The sequence below is a fragment of the Mustela lutreola genome, chromosome 4 (assembly GCF_030435805.1).
Source record: "Mustela lutreola isolate mMusLut2 chromosome 4, mMusLut2.pri, whole genome shotgun sequence".
NCBI lineage: Eukaryota > Metazoa > Chordata > Mammalia > Carnivora > Mustelidae > Mustela > Mustela lutreola.
This window is the reverse complement of record NC_081293.1, coordinates 107,161,320-107,178,154: the sequence shown is the minus strand read 5'-3', so window position 1 is coordinate 107,178,154 and position 16,835 is coordinate 107,161,320. Positions and strand designations below refer to the sequence as shown.

Genomic DNA, 16,835 nt, shown 5'->3' with positions numbered 1-16,835 from the left:
CGCCCGTGTGGAGGGTGAGCACAGCTGACCTGGGGACACCCCCGATTACTCCCCCATTGACCGCTCTCTGGGCTCTACCTCTTCGAGAAGTTCCTCATCTGTCCTCCACTGTTCGGGTCTTAGTTATGCTCTCAGAGACTTAGCTCTTACCCTTAGGGACCAGTCTTGTTCCCCGTTACTTCCTGGGGTGGATTTGTCGACCTCTGGGCTAATCAGAGATGCCACAGGTGTTGCCAATCCGGCAAGGGCGCTCTGGGTGCCTCCCACCAGGAGAAGAGCATTGGGGTCAGGAAAAGGAGAGGTTTGCCATCCTGACCCTCTTTCCTCTGTGGTCTCCCTCCCATGGTTAAGTATCGGGTTACACACACGCACACCCATTCTGAGCACAAGTGCTAACTTTCAGATCCAGTACCCCGTCCCAATTCCCCACGCGTCCCCTGGGACACGGACGCAGCCTAAAGGCGAGCCAGGGTTTTAGTGCCATTCTGTTATGCATGCAGAACCCCCACCCCCTCCCCCGCCCCCAGTGAAATTAGTGTTTCCAAGTAAGTCCTCTGTGGAGGGGCTTGAGGATGACATGTGGGTTGGGGTCAGTCTCCCAGATGGAAGCAGAAGGACACCACCACTCACCACACATGCTACGATGCATCGGGAGCCTTCTAGGAGCACGGCTGTAGGAAAGCCGATGGACAGCATACTCCTGGAGATGGTGCAGTGGTCCCCAAACTGCAGGGCGAGTGGCATTGACACCGGGCTCCCAGGTCCACCCACTTTCTGTTGCCCTGATGGTGAATCCATGAGCTGCTTGCAGACCATGGCTTGCCGTGTGGATCTGTGGCTTCCTCTGTCTTTCAGCACTGTGGTCCCTTCCTGGTCATCCCCACCATGCATGTGGTGCGCTGGGCACCCCTCCTGGGGTGCAGACCCATGATAAAGGCAGGCAGAGACAGACACAGAGCCCGCACCCACGTCCGCTGCCCGCGTGTTGACTGATTGTGCAGTGGCATCCTTATTTGCAGAGCCCAGCTGGGAAGAGAGAGCTGTGATCTCGGGGCCTGCAGGTCAGCCACAGAGCCCACAGCTAAGTGGCAGGTACAGGACACTAACGAGGAGGAATAAGAAGTTGTGACAGTCAGGGCCTCAGCCTGAGTCCAAAAGCCTGAAAATTCAGTGTACAGATGAGCGCAGAGAGAGGAGGCTCACCGTGACTCCTCCCTTCTTGTGGGAAGAGGCAGTGTCTGCTCGTTTGTCTGTGTATCCAGCAGACTCCGAGCCATCACACTGCCCATGCTCTCCTGCTGCTGTACCTAAGGGATGGGACAGGCACGCATCCCCGCCCACGAGGAATCTACAGCCCAGGACAGACAAGATGTGAACGATAAGTACTTAGCAGGTCAGGGTCACAGCACAAGTAGGTTTCAAGGGCACTGCTGTTTCTCAAGTCCCAGGTTAAATGCCCAGCCCCGTCCTTCTGACTGTGAGACTCCTGGATGTCCTGGGATCTCCCAGCCCCTGTCCCTTTGTCCACAAAATGAACATTAGCATGGCCTAGAGGGATGAGAAGGATCAATGGAAATGGTTCACAGCAGGGAAATGGAAAACATTTCCCATATAAGAATCGTTCTGTTTTGACCTCTTAAGTGTCCACTTTAGGCACCTCCAACATAAAGAGAAATATTTTGAAAATGATTTCAATTTTTAACGACAGAGTATATCTATCCCTGGTGTACGTTTGAACACTGTGGGTGCTCTGTGTGCCAAAATGCTGAGCAAGGGGTACTCTGATACAGGGAACTTTTATATGGCATTAAGTTGTGTCAAGAGAGAAGAAAATCGAATAACCAGGTTTTCACGGCTCAAGCATGCTCATGAGAGTCGCAAGTCCGATGGTGATTTCTCGTGCTGTGTTTCTTCCTTTGAGACTCTGATGCCCTCAGAAGCCCACGATGCACTCAGCTCCCTGTTGAATGTGGTCTCCAGGCTCAACCACCTGCTTGCTAAAGCCGGCCATGTTCTGGAATACCTCCCCGAATTTCTCCACGCGTATAAGATCACCACCTTGCTGGACATGCCCGACTTCCAACAGGTGTGTGTTTGCTCTTGGCCCCTGGGGAAAAGTTCAGGGTTGCTTGGGTCTTGGTGTTTGCTGCTTTTGTCTGTATTTCTCTTTCTTCTAATATCTAAAGTCTGCGTGTGAGAACAAAATATAGGAAAAAGACTACCTTTTCTGGTCTGGTGGCAACAGGATGGCAGTAAGGCCAGCCGTCTCCCTAAGAACAGGGGGACAGGGACTTCTTTGAGCAACACGCACTCACGCGGTACGTGGGGATAGCTCACAGATCATCTGTGAAGTCAGAAATCGCTAAACCGAGTATCAGCACAAACGAGATTCCAAGGGCCAGTTTAACTTAATTCCGAGAGTGAACTGCTCTCACAAACCTTTACTTACATATAAATATAAATAATTGGCTTACAAAGTACAGATAATTTGCTGCACACGCAAATACAGACTCGAATGCGGTCAGTGGTGTGATGCTAGCTTTTGCCCAGATGCCATCTACCAGGAGGGGCTGCGTGGTGAGAGCAGATGTGTGGGGACACACAGAGGCCCAGGTCCGGGTGGTGGCGGACAGCAAGGTGGCCTTGGGCAGGACAGTGCTCCGCCAGCAAGCTGATGCGTGATGTAGACAGCTGTCAAGTATCTGGGTAACCGGGCAGTAGGGACGCACTTGAAGACCGTTAATTAGTTGGAGTGAGTGATATCTTATAGATCGATCACTTATCACCAGACAGACGAGGGTTTGCTGGTGCACGCATGTGTGTGTGTGTGTGTGTGTGTGTGTGTGAGAAAGAGAGAGAGACATTTGTATCTGTGACAGGTTTATAGGCCAGGAAAATCACCGCCTGATCTACTGAGTGTTTCAAGGTCAGAGACGTCCAAAGCAAAGTCTGTGTGCTTAGACTTGTGGAACAGCTTGGGTGTTGAGGTGGAGAATTGGTTCCCTTTCAGAAATCTCCACCACGTGTTGAAATGCTGCTCTTTTTCTCATGTTCTCAGGCTCCACAGCGTGGCCTGTCCAGAAGCTCAGCCTTTGGTTCTTTCCAGTTCGTCATGAAGAAGGTTTGCAAGGATCAAGCATCGTTCTTCAGTGCCTCTAACTCATTCATTAACTTGCCCAGAATTAACGAGCTCCTGGGAGGGGACAAAGAAAAATTCAACATTCCTGAAGATTCAAGTAAGATGACAGTAATTTATTGCACGCATTGAGATTGGTTTTTGTCTTGGCTGTTAGCCCTGGTCTGTACGGAACATTCTGTGTGAAGGTGGGTGCACACTGGCAAAGAATTGTCTCTGTCCTCTTAGCTCTACCCCTCACTTTCCATAAGGCCACCACACACTGCCCCAGCAGGTGGCTTTGGAAGCCCCCAGCGCCCGTGTGCATGGGCCCATCCTCTCCATGCATTGGCGGGTAAGTGATACCGGTATTCTTTCCACATCATGGATGGGACCGCCGTGATCAGAGATGAAATCATATGGCCAAAGAGGCATAACTTGCCGGGAGTGGGAAACACTGACCTGTCCAAACCCCAAACCCTTGCCAGCATGTTCCGTCTGCCTTCCTAATTAGAGCATGTCCACCTAGAGTGGCCAGGAGATCGCTTATCAATCCATGGTCCTTGGCCACTGAGCCTCATAGAAGACAGATTTGGAGGAGACCATATATATTTCTCCTTGTTGTAGGGTGTAGGGGGTTTGCAGGGCCAAAATGGTGGTGCTGGTATCTGTGCATGGACCCCTCACCGGTCCAGGTCAGCTAGGGGTCCCAAGTGCACTGGGCTTCAGGGGTGTCTGACTCTCAGGCTTCCAGTCTTTTTAAAAGGTTTGCTTGATTGCTCATCCAGGATAATCTTTTTGATGAATTCCGAGTCAGTTGATTGGGGACCTTATTAACATCTTCAGAATTCCTTCACAGTGCCTGTGTAACCTACTGAGGGGGGTGACATCTGTCATTCACAGGTCCTGTCTGCAAGTCAAGGTGTGAAGTCCATCTGAGGGCTGTATTAACATTCTGCCTACCACCTGCCCCCCAAATATACATATATATATAGTCAGTTACAAATTACATATTATATACTGATATATATTTATTTAATGTAAAAAATAGGTATTTAAATTTGTGTTTATGTATGGCATGCCCAGGATGGATAGAGTGTTGGTGGGACTGGGGAAGGGAGGAGTGTGGCTGTTTGCAGAGCTGGAGATGCAGGATAGAGCCACGTAGCAACGACCTCGTAGCCACGTCAGAGACAGTGTGTCAGTGTGCTCATCAGCTAATGGATAATTTGTGTAGCTGCCAAATATAACACAATTTGGCAGTATAAACACATCAATATTATTAATATTTGATAATTTTTGTTGTCTACTTCTCTAATTCCCATTCTTTTTTTTTCTTGCATTTGAGTTTCTTAAGGATTTTTAATTTGCTCATCAAATTTGATCATCCAGTCATCCATCCATTCCTCCACCCACCCATCAACTGACCCATCCATGGGTCCATCTATCCATCCACCCATCTGTCCTTCTTTCCACCCATCCAATGATTCATCCATTCATCTGTCGATATACCCAACAATTGATCCATCCATCCATCCATCCTTCCCCACCCATCCCTACATCCATCCAACCCACCCATCCATTGATCCATGCATCCATCCTTCCATCCATCCTTCTGCCCATCCATCTACCCATGCATCCATCCTTCCATCCATCCTTCCGTCCATGCATCCATCCTTCCATCCATCCTTCTGTCCATCCATCTACCCATGCATCCATCCTTCCATCCATCCTTCCATCCATCCATCTATCCATGCATCCATCCTTCCATCCATCCTTCTGTCCATCCATCTACCCATGCATCCATCCTTCCATCCATCCTTCCATCCATCCATCTATCCATGCATCCATCCTTCCATCCATCCTTCCATCCATCCATCTATCCATGCATCCATCCTTCCATCCATCCTTCTGTCCATCCATCTACCCATGCATCCATCCTTCCATCCATCCTTCCATCCATCCATCTACCCATGCATCCATCCTTCCATCCTCCATCCGTCCTCCATCTATCCATCCACTCAACCATTCCTCCATCTAGTCATTCGGCTACCATGGAGGACCAGTCCTCCTTGGTCTTTTCATACATTGTATTTCAAATGATTGTCATTCTGAGCATAGACAATATTAGTACCCTCCTTTTCCACATGACGTACTGGAGGCTCAGAGAAGGTTAAGTGACTTAAGCAAATTCACACAGCTCTCAAGTGGCAGAGGTCCGGATGCCTGGTTTCAGATTTCTTGCTCTGTACCTATATATGGTTATGTCTTTTCTGAAATGAAAATCATGATTGTTTAAATTATTCTTACAAAGTGTAACTTTAAAGAATATCAGTAAGAGCAATCTTTGTAAGTATGCTTTAAAAACTTATTATGTTGTCATGCTCTTAATTATATCTCAGGGGATTCTTTCTATCAGTTTTATTATACTTGTTGAATAAAAAGAACTGGTTTTTCCTTTTCAAATGAAGAATTTGGGAAGATGAAATTAATAATGGAGATAATCACAACTGCACTTTTCATAGCTTGGGTGTCAAGAATTATGCTATTAAAACTAAGGTATTTCCACCTTAAATGTCTGCTGCAGGGTAAAAGAACAAGCTGAAGTATTCATCACTAACTTAAAACCTTACAGTATTTTGGAGCTCTGGGTAACTCAGTCAGTTGAGTGTCTGACTCTTGATCTCAGCTCTGATCTTGATCTCGGGGTCATGAATTTAAGCTCCGTGTTGGGCTCCACACTAGGCATGGGGCTGCTTAAAAAAAAAACAAAAAAAAAAACAAAGGCAAACCATACACTGTTTGGTTACTACTAATCCTCATGGTGGTGAAGGCTCTACCCTCACTGGGTACCTATTCAGTTAGGTCAGTCGAGTCAACCTTTGATTAAAACCAATTATCATCCAGCAATGTAGATCCCCCACCTTGAGGGAACAAGGGTTTGGGTGAAAACAAGGTGATTTAATATATTAAAAGCAGTAAGGTCAACACTGCTGTGTAGACGCAGGAAAGAAAATTCAGTAGCAATATTTAAAGCTAATTTCATAGGAGGAATCTAATTCTTCTCCCAATCCTGTAAGTGTTGATGATTTTCTACATTAGAGATCAGATGCATTTCTCTCTATTACTATTGGCAGGTGTCTTTGTCACAGTTAGTGCTCTTCTTGATGGTTTAGTTTGCATATGTGAAGGTCATGGTTCCCTTTCTTTGCAATTACTGAAATGAACATGTTATCTTGAAATTTCTCATGAGGTGAGAGGTGCTAAGGATAGCAACAAGAACACTTATTCTTGAATTTACTGCCCAAATTCAACTGTGGCATGAAAAACATATCCACATCACCCGTTGGAAAGTGAGCCATCATGGGTATGTAGATGAGTGTCACTATTAGTCAGGGCATCCCGTATTGTGAGTAATTTTTTTTTCCCTTGTAATTGTGACAGCACCATTTTGCTTGGACCTCTATCAAGAAATTCTGCAGTCTCCAAATGGTGCTTTGGTGTGGTCCTTCCTAAAACCGATATTACATGGAAAAATATTGTACACACCAAACACTCCAGAGATTAATGAGGTCATTCAAAAGGTGAGTCTGGGGGTGCCTGGGTGGTGAAGTGGGTTGAGTATCTGACTCGTGGTTTCGACTCAGGTCATGATCTCACAGTCATGATATCAAGCCCCGCATCAGGCTCTACGTCCAGCAGGGAGTCTGCTTGATTCTTTCTCCCCCTCCCTCTCTAAAATAAATAAAACAAAAATAGTGGAGTCCAAATGAGTGAGATCTTATTGAGCACACAGGCACAGAAGAAAGAAGAGATCTTTAAAGATAGCGCAGCGTTCTCCAGATTGGACTGCATAATGTTTTGTGTGGGGATTACGGTTCACCTTGGCCTCTTCGGGCTCCCATTGTCCCCCAAGGTCACTGTCCTAGAGGACACGGTGGGGCAGGAGGTGTTCTTCGGAGGACAACTAGACAGAAGGGAAGGCTGTTCCCTGGAGCAGGAGGAGAACATGGGGGACAGAAGCTGGTCGGTTTGGCGTGGGGCATCTGGCGGTTAAGGTCGAGTAGGTCCCAATGTGTTTGTGGTCGTGGCCTGGGCCAGTTTGATTGTGAGGCTCTGTCAGTCTTACTCTGTGGAGGAGAAGCCCAGGTAGAGGCACAACCAGCTTCCCTGGGAGCAGACATCATGGGGTTCTGCTTGGTTTTCCCTCTGGACTTCACATAGTGCCATGCACCCATGTGCTCTTGGGTGTGGGGTTCTTCCTATCAGTGCTTTCTTTTCCAAGGATGTGCTGTGGTTTGCGTTTTGTTTTTGTGCCTGGTGGTGGCTTGTAAGGAAGTCTGCAGGCTCCTTTCAGGGACTTCACAGAGGACAGACATGTGGGTGATCTGATCCGACTTTCCCACCCAGGAGAGGAGATCCCAGGTTCCCCCAATGATCCACGTTCAAGCTCCAAGTGGCACTAACTTGAAAGTGCAGCAGTCGGCGCTGGCGTGTGGTCACAGGAATCGTGGTGTTCATCTGGGTCTGTCTGGCTTTTGCACACCTTGGGGCCATCCTGTGGGATCACAGTGGAGGGAGACCCGTGGCTCCATACCCCCGTGAGAGCTCTGGGGCTGCAGTTACCCCCTGCACTCCGAATGTCACCAATAATTTCTGTTTTGGTCTTGAAAATATCACTTGGCGGGGGTATTTACAGAAATCCTCATTCTCACAGTGAAATGGTGTTAATCTAAATAAGCACCAGGAGTTCGTCTCTCCAGAGAGACGCTCCAACAGGCCTGGGGCAAATGGATTCCCTTCCTGGTTAGGCTTCTTTGAAGAACTTCATAGGAAACGACTCTATATCACAGCTCTCTTGTAAATTTCAATTTATATTTTATTATTTTTAAAGGGATTTTATTTATTTATTTGACAGAGAGGACACAAGCAAGGGAAGGGGCAGAGGAAGAAGGAGAAGCAGACGCCCCACTGCACAGGGAGCCCGATGCGGGACTTGATTCCAGGACCCTGAGATTATGACCTGAGCTGTAGGCAGATGCTTCACCAACTGAGCCACTCAGGTGTCCCTGTAAATTTTAATTTTCAGAAACAAGGGGGGTACCTGGCTGGCTCAGTTGGAAGAGCATGTGACCCTTGATCTCGGGTCCTGAGTTCAGACCCCACGTCAGGCGTTGAGATTACTTAAACAAGTAAAACTTAAAAAAAAAAAAAAAAAAAAAAAAAAAAAAGAAAGAAATGTGAAGGAATTTTTCTCTTAAAAAAAAAAAGAATAAATAAGCCGCGAGTTTCTTAATTGATTATATATTATCCATTAGTGTTATTAATAATTTGTATATGATAGTGTTATGTCTTGTGCTGTGTTCTGTGATACAATGGTTAGTACGACCCCCTCTGATGCTGGAGAGCCCACTCTGCCGTGGGGAAGAGAAGACAAGCAAAGAAGTGATTTATATGTAAGAGGAGGAACTCACTCAGCATGAGGGGTGGGCAGCTCTCGCACAGAGAGGCATCTGGAGGGCAGGGCGTGCGCCGGGCCTCCGTCAGCAGGCGGGGGCCAGAGGTTGACCAGGACACAGGTGCGGGGAGGGGTCGAGCCCTGTGCAGCCTGAAGATGATGAAGATTCTAGAGAAACCAGAGATTTCCCGGATTCTGGCTTACCCCGTTTCAGATTTCATAGGCACTAACAGGAGCTGGTCTTTCTCATGCATCCCACGCGGGTCTCATGCATCCCACGCGGCTTGTGACCTGGCCGGTGGGTACCCTGGTTTTGGACTGATAAGTCTAACTTCACTTTGGCAGTCGGCCTCGGCTGCTTGGTTTCATGAAAGCTGGATCCGGTCATGAGACCCTTGGTGTAAAGTCCCACGTGGGTGGGAGACCCTGGAAACTTTGCCACTTGGGCAAAGTAAAGCTACATCATCTGTAGGGTACAGGGCTCGATGTTGCAAATTACTTAGTCCTCTGCGTTATGTTCTGTTACGTGGAACCACCTACAGTGGACACGTGTGTAGGAAAAAGTGTAAGTTCGGGGGGTTCAACTTCTGACATGGAGGGCATCACCAAGAAGCATGGTGGTGGTAAGGACAGGTGTGCCCATGGGCAAGGCTGGGGATCACCCTCCCTGTCCCAACCTTCTGTGTGACCTTGGGCTTATCCTATAGAGAACTCTTCCTCCACCTGCAAAAGAGAGGCATGAGGGAGATCAAGGATTTCCCATGGGAGATCACTCTTCACGGGGTTACACCACAGTCCCCAGCGCCCTTCCTGTGCCCTTGCCTACCTGGGCTCCCCGGGGGTTGTTCCCCTCCACCGAGCACTTCCCTGAACCCAACAAAGCAACGGCTACAATTTCAAGGGAGTACTCAGCTCCTACTAAAGGCATTTAGGCAAGAATCCACAGTCTTTCCGTGTTTTTATCCAAGCGGTGCCAGTGCATCAGTACCCTCTTCTAATTTTGTGGTCAGCATTGTGTTTGGTCTTGGCCCTGGGCTGATGTCAAATTAAAGAACAGCATGAAGACGCCATGTGAGCTTTAAGGGAGGTTAGAAAGGTAGAAAGCACAGATAAAAGAACTAGAGTGGGTTTCCAAGAATCAGAAGCATGCCAGGAACAGCGTCAGAAGCAAAACGTCAGTCCCGGGAACGTTGTCTGACGGCTTGTGCTCAGTTTCCTTGTCCCACGCGCTAAGGGTGGCTTTCTCGCAGTGCGTGCGGTCTGGAGGACTGGAGAAAGAGTAAGTATCAGAAAGGATATTTAGAAAAGAGGCAACTAATGTAGGTCTGGGTCTTCTCTATGAATGCGATCTCCTAAGGATGCTCCGCCATTGTTTGCCAGAGGCCTGGGGAGGGCAGATGTCCCCTGAGGAAGGAGGCAGACATGGTTGGGGGGCCCGGGGGTTCTCAGCTGGGGTGGGGCCTGATGATATTGTGCCCAGAGGACCGGAAGCAACGTCTAGAGACATCTCTGGTGTCCCAACCGGGGTGGAGGTGGGGGAGGGGAGCTACGGGCACCCAGTGGGTGGAGGCCGGGATGCTGTTAGGCTCCCCCAAATGCACAGGACAGCCCCCACTGTCCTGGGGAGGTTTTTCTGGTGCAGAATGTCATGGGTGCTGAGGCAGAAAAGTGTATCTAGAGAGGGCGGGAGCCCAAGGAGAGAGAGGGACAGAGGAGGGGCTGCCTGTCCAGCACCTGGCGATGGGGCTGAGTGAGAGGAGCTGTGGGCTGAGGGGAAGCCAAGAGCAGAGAGCACTTGGCCTTCACCCTTGTGTGTCTCAGAACCGTGGTGGCCCGAGCAGAGGGGTCAGGCGGGGGACAGACCTGAATTAGTCTCTTCTAGCATCAGGGGAAGGAAGCCAGGCTTTATGGATGTCTGTGTCCTGAGCCGACGTTGGTGACCTGCCAAGCACCTGCTCCTCCAAGGGGCAAGGGGGCCTTAGTGCCAGGATGGCCTCAGCCCAGCTGTATCTGGACAGCCTGGGCCGAGTGCCTGGGAACAGGAGCTGAGAGAAGTGTGTATATTCAAATATGCCAGGGACAGATTACACTCTGCCCTCCCCGCGTCCCCGGGTGCCCTGTCCCTCATGATGGCACTTGTGCTCAGGCGCCCATCCGCCGTCATCTTGCCTGAGGGGTGAGCGCAGTCAGGGAGTGTGCCCTGCTGTGGTCCTCACTGTTCCTTATCCACACTTGGCCAGGCCCCTGCCATGGACCATCTCATTTACCCCTCCAACAATGTTGGAGGGAGGTACTAACTATCCTCATTTTACAGACAGGAACACAAAGGCTTGGAGCAGACTCGAGACACAGCTGGTAAGAGGTGGAACTGGAAATTGACACCTCTGTCACTTTCAAGTCTGTGATACGCTGCCTGTCCTCGCTGACCCATACGCAGACTCTGTTAAACAACAGAAACTGATTCTGTCCCAGTCGTGGAGGCTGGGAGTCCACGGTCACAGTGTGGGCAGGGTCCATTCTCCGAGGTGTGCAGATGGTCGTCTGCTGTGTGTCTGCATCCTGATGTCCTCTTCCTATAAGGACCCCGCTCATTAGGGCCCAACCTGTGATATCACGTTAACTATCACCCATCTCAAGACCTGATCTCCAAACACCGTCACAAATTCTGAGGTCCTGGGGGTTATGGCTTTGGGAAGACATGATCCCGCGCAGAACATTGCCCCTTTCTTTTGTCGCTTGAACATGGAAATGTGTGGGACCGTCGAGGACACGTTCAAGCTCTGTCCTTCAGGTTCTGCAGCCGGTTCTGGAATTGCATGGAAGATAGGAACCCAAGGGGGGCTGGTTTGCTGATGACTATGTGAACAAGGGGCTCGATTCTGCAAAACAGGCAGGAGTCCCCCAGAGACCAGCCCCAGGGCCACTTGTCTGCGTCACCTGGCCCTGGGCTCTCACAGGAGCTCTCCCCTGACCCTCATGGCCCATGAATTTGCTCCCCAGGTCAGGGTCCCACTGACTTCTCTGTGTCACCTGCAGAGCCCAGCACAGCGTGATAACCAGGCGTTGCCTGGTAGGAAGTCTGCACGAAGTTTGCAGATCTCCCTTTTCAGGGCCTGTCAGAGGAGGAGAAGATATGGTTCAAACTGTTTTCGTAATTAAAATACTTTGCCCAAATGTCGGAGCTAGTGCTCTTCCATGTCCCTGGGGTCCCCAGAGACCTCTGTCAGAGGACCAAGAACGCCGTTTTGATTGTGACAGTACTTTGCTCCAAAGTTGCTGAAGCAGACACGAGGCGTGTCTATCCTATGGGTCCCACTTATTTGAGCCTCAGTGAGTTTCTGGAGCCCAAGGGCAGACTGCGACGGCTGGTGTGGCTGGCATGGCTGGTGTGGGTGCCGGCTGCACTGGGATGGAGAGCCAGACCTAGCGCTGCAGGTGTCCCGGGTGTGAGCACTTAGTGGCAGGGCTCTGGGAGCCTGAGACAGGGAGCCAGCCCACCTGCTGACCGTGGCCGCTCTGTGGTCCTCGTGGGGACGGGCTCTTAGACATCTACTGGGCAGCGGGAAGGAGGGTCCCGGGGACAACACTTGCTCTCATCTGGGCACTGGGGGGCGTGTGCTGGCTGGGAGGTTCCCCTATGCCTCATCCTCCCAGGGGAACGCAGCATGGTCTGACTCATTTCCTTGTTGAGACTTTCTGCTGTGTAGTTTGTTTCAAGACAGTTTGTAGTAACTTGTTGAAGCACTGGACAGCTGCTTTCAAATACTTGGCCGGATCATTCCAGCCTCTGGTTTATCTCAATATCGCCATCAGTTAATTACCCTTCTTAATCAAACTGTGCATTTTGTTTGTTTGTTTATTTTTTTTTTTGTGGGGTGGGTGATCTTCTTTCTCTCCTTTCCTCCTCCTCCTTCTTCTTCCTCTTCTTCTTCTTCTTCTTTAAGTTATTTATTTACATAATCTCTGTACCCACCATTGGGCTTGAATTCACGACCCCAAGATCAAGTGCTCATCAGACTGAGCTGGCCAGGTGCCCTTGAAGTCATTTCTTCTCACAATTTATTTCTATCAGTCTCTTGCTGCTTTCCTCAGATTTGTTGTGTTATTGTGATATGTTGACTAAGTTTCACTTTTTAATTAATAACAAATGTATTTGAGTCTGAATTTTGGTTTTGTCTGGTATGCTGTTATAGCTAACATTTGTACAATTTCTTGGATGAATATGTCCTAAATAATGTCTGTAAGTCAGGAGTTATTTGTGATAACTAAACTTTTTAACCTGTTACTTCTAAACAACCTTGGCTGAGAACTTGACACCAACTTTGGCTAAGAAATTCTAAATTCATAATATGCACCTAAATGATTCCTATAGTTTGGGATTTTACTGCATATCAGTTTCAGTACAGTTTTCTTGGATGTTTGAAAAGTGAGGGTATATATGCATACAGATGATAAATTAGGATATTTGAACTAATTTAAACTGCAGTAAGACACATATAGATGTTTATACATATATAAAACACATTACATATGTAAATATACATCTGCATTTGGGGTGTGTGTGCGTTCTTTATTTGTAGGTTTAAGATTTTTAGATCTTCCCCTCAGGCCACCCAACATCTGTGTACGTGTGTGGGGACTGACAGTGTGGGACATGTGTACTGAGCACCTGCTATGGGCCAGGCCTGGCCGCGAGACACCAGAAGGTCCATTTATTTTAATACCACCACATCCACTACCCCCACTTTTCTCAAAGCTTGAAGCTGACAGTTTAAATAATTTGGGTAAGAGCATGCAGCTGATAAGCAGCAGAGACAAGGTCTTAACCCGAAACAGGGGTCCATCTGCTCGATTTGATTTTTCAAGGACTCTCGGCCTGGTCTTACAAAGGCTTAACGCCATCCACTGTTTGGTCTTATCAAATTCCTTCCTTACTTCTAGTCCTTTTGACTTCATGTATTTTGGTGATATGCTCTCGAGTCCATAAATTTCCTTTTTTTTTTTTTTTTTCATAATAAGACAAGCTTTGTTCTGTTTATTCACGAGTTTTATCTTGGTGGCTGTTACCATTTCTATCTTTTTTGGTTTTGCCTGATATTTAAATCTTTTGTTTTCAGTGCAGTGTAACAACCCAATTGGCCTTTCATAGCATTGTCTGTGCAGTAGATTGTAATCTTAAATGAGAAAGGAGTTTTTTGGGGTTCCTGGGTGCTCAGCCAGTTGAGCGTTTGACCTTTGGTTTTGGCTCAGGTCTTGATCTCAGGTTGTGAGATCGAGCCCCGAGTGAGGCTCTGTGCTTAGTGCAGAGTCTGTGTGAGATTCTCTCTCTCCCTCTGCCCCTCCCCCTCTAAACACACATGCTCTCTCTCTCTCAAATAAAAAGAACACAGTTTTGTGTATTTTGTGCATAGCTGTATTTTTAGCACCTATACCTGGACCTGGCTTACAGACACACCATAAATATAGATATTTACTGACTAACTTAATTAACTGGGTCTGAAACCCTTTGAACTGGATGTTTGGACCTATTCAAAGTTATTGTTGTGAGTGGCAAGTTTAGAGTTATTGTTTAATTCTCTGTTACAGTTTTAAAATTTACTTTTGTTCTTGTGGTTACCTTTATCCACTCTTCTTTTTTTTTTTTTTTTTTAATAGTTTTTATTTTTAAGGACACCTCTGTGGCCCAGTTGATGAAGTGTCTGCCTTCAGCTTGGGTCATGACTGCAGAGTCCTGGGGTTAAGTCGCACACTGGGCTTCTTGCTCAGAGGGAACCTGCTTCTCCTTCTCCCTTTGCTGCTGCCTCTGCTTCTGTGCACACACACTCTCTCTCTGTCAAATAAATAAATAAATTAAAAAAAAAAGATTTTATTTTTAAGTCTTCTCTATACCCAGCGTGGGTTCGAACCCACAATCCCAAGATCAAGAGTTGCACACTTTGTGCCAGCGTCCCTCCTTTCTGTGTTTCAATGCTGAGCTTCCCTCTTACAGTGAATGCTGAGAGTCCTTCTGTCTCACTGGGGTGGGAGCTCCTGCCTCCCTGCCCATCTCCATGCCCACCCTTTGCCCCTTCTGTAGCTGATGGGGCCTACCGTTCTAAAGATTATCATCCCATTAACTGGCATCATAATCATCAGACATTGGGACTTCTAATTTCAGTTATAACCTTCCCATTATAAACTTATAATGTTCACAGTTCTTTTCAAGAATTATCACGGACATCTGGATTCAGCTTGGGACTTTGTTAGCTATTATTGAAAAATCAATTTTGGGGCTGCTGGCGGGCTCTGTTGGAAGACCACGTGACTCTTCATCTCTGGGTCATGAGGCTGAGCCCCACGTTGGGTGTGGAGATGACTTAAAATAAATAAACTTTAAAATCAGTTCTCTATTTGAATGGTTTCATGGCTCAGCACCATCTTGATGGTATCAGAGATGTATCACATTCTTTTTTTTTTTTTTTAAGATTTTATTTATTTTCTCTCCTACACGGTTGTTGGAAATGCAAGCTGGTGCAGCCACTCTGAAAAACAGCCTGGGGGTTCCTCAAAAAGTTGGAAATAGAGCTACCCTACGACCCAGCAATCACACTACTGGGTATTTACCCTAAAGATACAAATGTACGGACCCAAAGGTGCACATGCACCCAAATGTTTATAGCAGCACTGTCCACAATAGTCAAACTATGGAGAGAGCCTAGATGTCCATCAACAGGTGAATGGATAAAGCAGAAGTGATTATATATATATATATATATATATATATATATATATATATGCATGCACACACACTAACATGCATGCATGTGTGTGTACGTGCGCGCGCACGCACACACACACACACACACACACACACACTGGAATACTATGCAGCCATCAAAAGATGAAATCTTGCCATTTGCAACGATGTGGATGGAACTAGAGGGTGTTATGCTGAGCGAAATAAGTTAGTCAGAGAAAGACAATTATAATATGACCTCCTTGATACAAGGAATTTGAGAGACAAGACAGAGAATTTTAGGAGAAGGGAGAGAAAAATGAAACAAGACAAAACCAGAGAAGGAGGTAAACCATAAGAGACTCTTAATCTCAGGAAACAAACTGAGAATTGCTGGAGGGGAGAGGGTGGGAGGGATGGGGTCCCCTTGGGGAGGTGCCCTATGAGATGTATTGTATTCTTACACTGAGTTAACTCTTCCTCAGGTTGGGTTCCAGGAACTTATTTTAGGAGCGCTCACAGGTAGCCTGGGTTCTTTCTGCTTGGACATCTGAAGATGGCCTGCGCGCAGGAGTTCTGGGTTTGTCCTCTTTCCTCTTAGAGCCAGAGTTTGTGGTTCACCAACACGGACCTTTAATTTTGCAGAGAAACTATCTGAAGCTACATTAATTTTTTTTTTTCCATCTTAAGAAGCTTCTTGTGTTGGGGCGCCTGGGTGACTCAGTCGGTTAGGTGTCTGCCTTCACCTCGGGTCATGATCCCAGCGTCCTGGGATGGAGCCTGGAGTTGGGCTTCCTGCTCACGGAGGAGCCTGCCTCTCCCTCTACCCTTCATCCCTGCTCATGTTCTCTCTCTCTCTCTCTCTCTCTCTTTCTCTCTCAAAAACATAAACAAAATCTTTAAAAAAGAGAGAAGCTTCTTGTAAACTCTTGGATGTGTATTCCACTTTCAATTGGAATTCCAGATTTTATGAGATCTGTTAGATACTCCTCTGCTTGAATGGTTGCGCCTGTTCTAAGAAAGGCTCCGAAACACACAGACTCAGGGGTTCTTGTGAGCAATAGGGAGTTTTCTTCCTTCTGTGGTTCCCGACTCTGCTCTGGCCCCTTTCCTCCCCTGGGTCTGGAGTCCTCCTAGGCTTGGCTCTCCCACATCTGTCTGGATTGTCTCATTTTCCCTGTGTCTCGTGGTTGTCCTCTGGGGGATGGGACGCATCCTAGGTTGGTTCTGCATGGAGATTTGTCCTATTGCCATTTCCGGGGATGCTGCCCATCTGCCGTTGGCTGACGGTAGGGTCAGCGGCTTAGAGATCAGTCTTCAGCCCAGATCGCAGCTTCTAATTACTCCTTTCTTGACCCTTGTGGACTCGTTATGAAAATACAAGGCCAAGATGGTCTATGTTTTCTCCTCTCGTTCATGTAATCAGCTCAGATGAAGAGCTTTCTCTCTCCTGTTCACGCGTTGGCCTCATCACTTGACCACAAGGGTCACGATGCAAGCCTTAGACATAGTGGATCGCGCTTAGCCCATGCAGGCAAACAATGGCA

General features: G+C 47.7%; 1 protein-coding gene across 1 annotated transcript in view; it reads left to right on the top strand.

Annotated features, from left to right (window-relative positions):
- The window catches only part of ABCA13 (ATP binding cassette subfamily A member 13), a 320,534-nt gene that overhangs the window by 95,145 nt on the left and 208,554 nt on the right, over positions 1 to 16,835 (top strand). Inside the window, exons 26-28 of the mRNA XM_059172525.1 lie at positions 1,922 to 2,086; positions 3,059 to 3,236; positions 6,560 to 6,699. Coding sequence (XP_059028508.1) covers positions 1,922 to 2,086; positions 3,059 to 3,236; positions 6,560 to 6,699 — 483 coding nt within the window. The remainder of the gene's footprint in view (positions 1 to 1,921; positions 2,087 to 3,058; positions 3,237 to 6,559; positions 6,700 to 16,835) is intronic.